Genomic DNA, 8,845 nt, shown 5'->3' on the forward strand with positions numbered 1-8,845 from the left:
TCCAACGATTCCCCATACATATACGGCCAACATGTTCACTGGGCAGAACTGACTGGCTCTGCTCGAAAGTTTACAATGGAGCTTTGAAAAAGTCTTTTCTGTTTCTCAGAATATAAATCTGTTTAAACTTTCTATCTTTTTCATCAGCTAAACCAAACAACGAACATGTTGTTTAAAGGCAGGTCCGCATGCTCAATCCACACATTACCCGTAAACTCGAAGATTTAATGGTAGTTATGGAAATACATGCGCATAATTAGAATGACCACGCCCTCTGCTAATTTGCCAATCTGCTAATTAGTGTACATGAAGCAGTGTACCCTGTTACACACGTGTAAATTCCACAACAATGACCTCAGCAATATTTACCACAATCTCGTGTTAGTACAATGCAATGCACAATTCCACAAAGCAATTCTTAACTTACATCAAGCCTTAAGGCTTTGAAATGACATATACATGTATGTAGAATCTAACGGAAGTGAAAACAGTAGCAATAACTACATATATATATATATCAACTATAGAATCAATAGCTGTATATGTATTCTCAGTTTCATACAGTTGGATTAGTACAGCTGACAACAGTTTGGCAGGGATCTCCACACTTTTTGAAACAACTGTGTGATGGGTTATACCTCGGGCTGCTGTTGAGCTCAGCAAGGCAAGCATCAGCAAAAGAGCCTGGGGCCGCAGACACCCTGCCACCATCTTTGCAACATGCTCTAAAATACATTCTCTGTCATTTTAATCATGCTACTGTATAACACCAATTACAAATCAGTGTCATCGTACAGTGAATTTTTGATTTTCAAGACAATAAGTAAAACTGGAAACCATTCGTTGCTATTTAGTTTGAACGTCTGATAATGGTTCAGTCAGTTTAAAGAATGTACAAAAACATGGTCTGTGGGAAAAGGGGTTAGTACATGTGCATGTAAATAACATTTGACTTCACACTCTACTTTACCTTATTCCACTTATGCCTTGGAGGATTCATAGGAGTTCAATTTAGACAGTATCAACAGTCTGCTAAATTCCAACACTGAAAGAAACTCAATCCTAAAACTACTTTTGAGCTTAACTTCAGAAAATTCAATTGAGACCTAAATGTTACAGTTGTGACATTTAGATGTAGTAATTAGTTATTCAGGTTTCCCGAAACAGCCAAAAACTGAACTCAATGCTGAAATAAACTCAATTCTGCAATATAAAAACTTAATTCTTTTACTTCTATTACTCCTTGCAACATGCAGTTTTTAATTTTGTAACAGAGCAATCCTCAAAATAAACTTTGACTACATATCCTAATATGGAAATGATTTTGTTGGATTGATTGGTTGTTCGCTTCTGCTTCTTTCAAAAGCATCTGCCAAAGTACAAATGTAATTTGGTGTAAAGTTGGCTTCATATTGTAAACACTTACAACAAAGGCGAAAGTCAATGCAAAATGTAGCTAGTATAGGCTGAGTTCCCTGACTGGTTCGTCAACCATCGTGTAGCCAATCAGCGCGAACGTTATATTATTGTACAGTCTGGCAACGTGAATGACAGAATGGACTGCGATATGTGTACACACAAAGTAGGTCTAGCCAGATTTACTTCCAAAATTCCAACTAATTAAGACCAGCTATTGTCAAACTTTCAGCTGTCATAAGATAAGGACAACCGATTGTCTGTACATGTAGGTACATGTATATTATTTGATCAGTTAAAACTTTCTCCAATACACCGTGGTACGACCAAAAACAGGTGTATGTGAACTGCTGTCCGCCGGCTTTTATGGAGAGGCCTGGTTTAGGTGACTAAATACGTTCCGAAACTACAATGTGTAATGGCTGTAGATAAGGCCCTGTGCAATAAAACTGCATGTACATGTATCAACTTGAATCAATGGGACACTTTTCTGGGAACAAATTCCCCAGTTTTGGTTTGTGGGAAAGATGACCTCAGAGGATTGCGATCAGCATAGGTTTAGCCAGTGTCTCAGTGTCTTTGAGATGCCTTATTGTGACAAAATTGACATGGGACAATAGGAGAAAATTGGAAATGAGACAGCCTGATTTCAAATTCTGGCTAAATCTCTGCCAATCAGAAAAAAAAGTCCTATAAATCAGGTTACTGATGGGGCTTGACACCACATGGGCAGAACCATGACAACACTAGTATCATGCAAGTACATCTAAACAACACAGACCTTCCTTAACACAGCCTAAACTAAAACAAGGCGTTAACTACACTTGACAGTGACTCAATACCTAAACCAGCTGATAGTGTCTGCTTCTTCTCACATGACGCGACAGGGCTGCATCACTTGCAGAGCACTTAGGATAAACACTCAGTGCCTGTTGTCTGCTAACTCTTTAGTCTTACACAGTGTCTTGGCAACTTTACAACACCAACAAAACATACAGTGCACCACTGCAGTCTAAATACTACAGCATTGTACACTACAGCAGCATGTAGTTGAACCTACGCCTCAATACACTGTGACTTTCCTCAAACATACAATTTGGTCGTTGTTGTTACTGAGAGTATAACATGTACTTGTACACAGTTTAATGTATTTAAAAAGTCACCGCGGCCTTAAATCCAAATTTTGCTGTTTTGAGTGCTGCCCTAAGTCAAGAAGTTTGTCAGGTACCTGCCAGCAGTCAGTGGTTTTATACTCCTGACAATCTAGCATCTTCCATTCATAAACCTGACAGCCCTCACTTCCAGCAAGTTAAAGAAATTCTTGAGCGCATGCAACGAAAAGGCCTACAGTTAATCACACTGTGTTACTGTGCTGTCGTAACGCTGTGCCCTGTCACAGTGCCATCGTAACGCTGTGCTGTGTAACAGTGCTGTTGTAACGCTGTGCTGTGTCACAGTGCTGTGCTGTGTCACAGTGCTGTCATAATGCTGTGCCCTGTAACAGTGCTGTTGTAGCGCTGTGCTGTGTCACAGTGCTGTCGTAACGCTGTGCTGTGTCAGTGCTGTGTCACAGTGCTATCATAATGCTGTGCTGTGTCACAGTGCTGTTGGAACGCTGTACTGTGTCACAGTGCTGTCTAATGCTGTGCAGTGTCACATTGCTGTTGTAATGCTGTGCAGTGTCACTGTGCTGTCATAATGCAGGTCTGGAAATCTGCAGCTGGACAATATATAAACCAGTCTTCTCACCAGGACCAACTGTTTGGTACAGGACAAAACAGTCTTGTAAACAAGATTCAGAGATTCATAAAGTTCAAAGTTTTGCAACCGGAACTCAAAATTAAGTCTTTTTTCTGGTCCAGATTGAGTTTACACCCGCTTTAACCTGGTACTTAGTTTAATTATGCTTAAGCGACCAGTAATTTTGCGAATGTGAAAGAATATATGATATACTGGTTTATATATATATGAGACAGAATAAGTTTAACAAACTTTTAATCAACTAGCAAAGTGACCTGTCACCTTTGGAGCAGTTCAACGTAAGGCACATAAATTAATTTACCATTATCAGAACCAGTCATTCACGCAGTAAAAGCAACATTATTTGCTTTCCGTTTTAATCGTCCCTTGTAGCCTTTCATAAACCTCTAACATGGCGTAGCTGTCAAACGGCTATTGCTTTGTTGCATATAGTTCCTAACGCTCACTCATTGGTCCACAGAGTCACAGCCAATGGGACAGCATGTGTCAAAGCGACATTCACTGGAAACCAGCACATGTTGTATCTACTTGACTTTTACTTTCCTGCTATACTGCATTTATCAAACTAAATACGAAAGGACTCCCACTTTATTTTTTACCCATTAAACCCTATCACCACAGTTTGAATATATTTAAAGCCTAATTTTATTTCAATTACACCCAATACATGCATGACCACTTTGGCTTTTCATGGATACAGCCCTTGGCGACTGAAGTCAACCATTCATCGCTACGTACAAATTTTCGAATGCAATACAGTTTTTATCTAAAAATTTGAGAATCTGTACCAGACAAACACAGAATTGAGATTGTATGAATCCCTGAAGATTATACAGGTACATGTAACTCTTGAATTAAGTCAGTCACTATGTTGCACACCAACCTAAAAATTATTTGCAGGCTAGAAATGTTATAACCGGGAAATCAGTTGCATGTCCACTCCAATAAAGTGGACGCACATTATCAGTATCAGCAGCCTGTAATGTACCATGGCAGGTCATACTATTTATATATATCACATATATCAATGTCATCAAAATGTTCCTCGTAGCCTTCGGACAAAAATCATCTAATTAACGTGTAATAATCATGTCAGCCAAATTTTCTAATATTCGTACATCACAAAGCTACTTTTGTGTCAATGTTCCATCTATTATACCCCATCCTGCCTCTGGGTATCACCGTCTACTCTCTGATGCTCAACTATATACAGGATGTTCCTGGGCAATGATACCATAGAGTGAAAGCTGGCATGCTAATATCACATATGCACACACGAAACAGATATATAACAATATACAGTAATCACTGTAATGTGCCTAACGGACAGGTCTGCAGCCTGATGGGAAGCAACCATACCCCATGACGTACATACACATGTAAAATATGACAGCCCATCCTGTAGTACTGCATGACACACAAATCCTGACAATAAAATAAGACTGTAGAATTTTAGACCTGATGTAAGAAAGCATCATTCACAGCAGTGCTGCAGCAAATATGAAATAACAAGCTGAATTGATGTATTTCACCTTAAGTTTAGCATTGTTTAAGTGACACATTTTGCTGGATTTGACTGATACATCTGACTTATACGGCCACTTCAGAGTTTCTTCTTAAGTTTGATTTCTTCTTATTTTTAGGTCTTCTGAAAGGGCATTTTTACACACCAATTACAGGTGAAATGTACAGTACTACAATCTTTATCTGAAAACTCCGCTGAAGCAAATACATTTTTTCGTCATGTCAGGGTAATCTCAATATCTCAAATCTTGAGAATTTGGTGAAGTTTGCTGTAAAATAACGGTGAATTTTCAGACGCTTGATAGATCACATAAAATCTGCCTATGATACTTACGCATCAAGACATAAGATTCTCTGACACTGGGAAATGCAGTGATGATAGGAATCTTGAAACTCCAAAATTCAAATCTGGAGAAGGTTTAAAACAACGATGAACCATTTCCCTCCTCATCTATATGTGCACCTCACCCCAGACTCCTACATGTACACCTCACCCCAGACTCCTACATGTACACCTCACCCCAGACTCCTACCTGTACACCTATACCCAGATTCCTACATGTACACCTCAACCCAGACTCCTACCTGTACACCTCACCCCAGACTCCTACCTGTACACCTCATCCCAGACTCCTACATGTACACCTCACCCCAGATTCCTACATGTACACCTCACCCCAGACTCCTACATGTACACCTCACCCCAGACTTCTACATGTACACCCCACCCCAGACTCCTACATGTCTGGATTGATATATATGCATCTTAGTTGAGGGTTGTATCCATGTGCCTTACATCTGGGGCCACAACAGGTCTTTCCGCCAAGGTAAAACCAACACATGTCCATTAAGATTTATGGCACATGTGTACGAGTATCTCTTGATTCATACATGCAGATGTACTTTGTGGGCAAACATTGGGAACAGAATATCTTGTGTGGCTCTCCTTTCCTGTCTAGCAAAGACCACTGTACTACAACAAAACTTGATGCAGCACACGCAGTCTCTGGTCCTGTCTTGGTACATGTGTACTACAGATAGAAATTTACTTTATGGCCCCTTGAGGAAAAAACAGGCCTGGGCTAAGGCCACACAAATCACACAGCTGAATTTATCAAGTCCTGTCCTGACCAACTATAAACCAGGGTACACACTGCCAAACACATACAACATGGGAGTGTTTTACTGTCCTGCAAGTATAAAAGAGGAAGATAACTATGTGAGAGTTCAGTCCCTGTGGTTTGTTTAGGGTTGCTACATGTATAGCTAGTGCATCCAGCCACATGTATTAGGTGAGTACAACATCTCAACCTGTGTGTATTAGCCTGAACCTGTTAATGTGTACCCACATGTGTACTTGATACTTGATACAAACTATAGGTCTACCAAACACCATCTTGATAATCATCCCCATGCATTTAATTCTCGCTGTCGGCTCAGCCTTGTGGAGCAGAAAAAAAAAAATTGAGCTATTCATTCCCTTGAGGGAGAAAATTGTAAAAACACTTGCTCTGTAATATGACACTTATATACAAGCGATTACCGAGTTACATGAAACATGTGCAAGTTGTGTAAAACATTACACAAGCAGCTGACATTAATTGCTATGTAACACTGTCTATCCCTAAACACAGTACATGTTACTACTAAATCAAATCACAGTGATAGTACTGACTACCACCAGTGCACTTGTACTACTGATATATTATAAACAGACTTTCAGCAGATCAAAACCTTATCAAAACAAAGCGAAATTAACAATGGCATACAACATACATGTACATGCTGTCATATGTACTTCCACCTACTGTACATGCGAAAGCTACATGTATATACTGTTCCTTGTTAACATCATAAATTTCCAAAGTATAAAGCGCTTTTCTTTAAAGGGATATAATATCGATGCTTATTGGCTGACAGTGTAGATATGATTTCCTGGGTTAACTTAAAGCCTTCAGATATGGTCACACTTGAATAAATCTACCATACCTAATATCCAGCTTAGGCTTTGCTTATCTGCAGCCAATCAGTGATGATTCTTTACCCCACTAACATGAATCTCTACTACATATACAATTATGAACTTTTTTTTTTCATCTTCAATTAAAATTTATGTATTTCACTGACTGTGGTCTTGTTATTTCACATGTCCTGAGAGAGAATACATGTCATGCTGATATATATGTGAGTTTTGTTGGGTATACCAAAACATTTACTTCATTTGATTAACCCCATAATCAAGAATATTTCACATATATATAAATCCTCAAAAAAATTCACCATACCCTTGTGCGTGCTTTGATATCATACAGAAATTTGCCTGAGAAATACATATTGTTTTCAAAATCTTTATAATTATTTTCTCAAAATTCCACATGCCAAGTTATACTATACTAGTCCCATTTGTTGAGGAGTCATGGTAGATATACGATAAGTCAATTTCCTAGGTTGCAAAAAAACCTAAATACTACACATAATCAGCTTTCTGCAAGGCTTTTACTGTAACTTACAAACTTTCTCACACAGGATGCAGAAAACTTCATCACCTGAAGTCCAATGTGCGTAATACATGGACATGCCATAATCAGGGCCATATCTAGGAAAAAAAATAAGGCTTTCATCCCAAACTTTACAGGTGACATTGTAGCGCTACCTAAACACATTTTATGAACTGCAACACAAACCTTTTAAGCTTCTAAGCCTGTGATTGAAGGCAGTTTGTACACCAACTTAAATTTTTGTTGGTAAACCATCATTTTTTTTGTCCAATTTACATGTTTGATTTAATACAGCTTCATTTGTTTGGGGGCCCAAATGTTTTCCAGAACTAAAATGGCTCTAGATATGGTACTGATAATGACAGATGGTACATGCAAATGATGCTAAACAGACTCTATGCTGGACCATGGGAACAAATACTGTGGGGTCAGGGGAATTCACTGTTTTGAGGATTGCACTTTGGGGCCGAACATTTAGAAAGATGCCTCAGGATTTTGCTTCAACAATCTTAAGAGTCAGGTACCTAATAGCAAGCAATACCACAATCTGGTTCTATAATATATTACCTTTGGTCATGAATAACTTGTTATCTTTTGAGATTGTTTGTGGTGATAGGCATATATTTCAAATCTTCATTTAAATCACACGAAACAAGTCAACCGTCTTGACCATTTAGTCAGCCAACATGCTTCTCAAACAAATAGGAGGTACATGTAGGCCTACTGTAGCATATCAGTAGGCAGCGAACATACATAACACCTAATAATAATGATAATCAGAAATCTAACAACTCTCAAGGCTGAATATACCTGAATGTCATGAAAAAAGTCATTTAGAAAATGGTTTTAACGGCAGTATTGTCTGCATTGAGGATTGAGGACTGCATTTTCTTGATATTTTCTTGGTGTCATTCTTTGAGTTAATTTTAACACTCATGATCCCAATCATCCAGGATTTTAACAAAATACCCCTAGCAAAACGAAGTTATGCTAACATTCCTTAGCTCACATTTTTTTTTAAATTTGGCATTCAAACAAACTAGCATTAAGACCAGTAAAGTTTTGATGAAAGATTTCGAATTCAACATGATTGACATGCTCATTGATGTTTCGTTTCTCTGTCACAAGCAAAGAACAATCACAACCAGCCAACACAACTCATCAGACCATATCCATACAAGGATGGACAACATCACGGTAGGTCAGTTTGAACGCTAATCAGGTTTAATTAGGAGAAACAATACTGCATTCCTACCTGATAATAGTAGGAGGTGCCTGTTTCCGTCGCCATCTTTATTCCTAAAGTCGAATCGGAAGGACGATTCCCGTTCGCTCAGCTCTCACAAATCATTTATTTAGTTTCCCCGATGCAGCTATTGATTTCTGCACTTTGATCAAACCTTCGCCACAGACATTTCAACGGCAAAATTCTCCTAAAAACCATAAAAGCCCGATGTTTTTTAAACATCCATTCAGACAGTGTTGTCGGTTTGATTCCCAGCGAGTTCGCTCACAGGTCACGTGAGAGGTCATCAGTAACCGCATCCAATCAAAGGGAGTTTCACAAAAACTTTTCGGGTCGTCTTTTCGTGTGGAGACGTTTCAGCGGATAATTATCTTATATTACGTATCTGACTTGGCACAAC

At 38.7% G+C, this 8,845-nt stretch overlaps 1 protein-coding gene across 3 annotated transcripts in view; it reads right to left on the reverse strand.

Annotated features, from left to right (window-relative positions):
• LOC135480104 (serine/threonine-protein kinase N2-like) overlaps positions 1-8,689 on the reverse strand; it is a 69,548-nt gene extending 60,859 nt beyond the window's left edge. For all 3 annotated transcript variants that reach the window (XM_064759861.1, XM_064759859.1, XM_064759860.1), the window contains exon 1: positions 8,455-8,689. In XM_064759861.1, coding sequence (XP_064615931.1) covers positions 8,455-8,490 — 36 coding nt within the window. In that variant the 5' untranslated portion in view covers positions 8,491-8,689. The remainder of the gene's footprint in view (positions 1-8,454) is intronic.
• Between the last annotated feature and the right edge of the window lie 156 nt (positions 8,690-8,845).

Source organism: Liolophura sinensis, chromosome 13 (genome assembly GCF_032854445.1).
Source record: "Liolophura sinensis isolate JHLJ2023 chromosome 13, CUHK_Ljap_v2, whole genome shotgun sequence".
Taxonomy (NCBI): domain Eukaryota; kingdom Metazoa; phylum Mollusca; class Polyplacophora; order Chitonida; family Chitonidae; genus Liolophura; species Liolophura sinensis.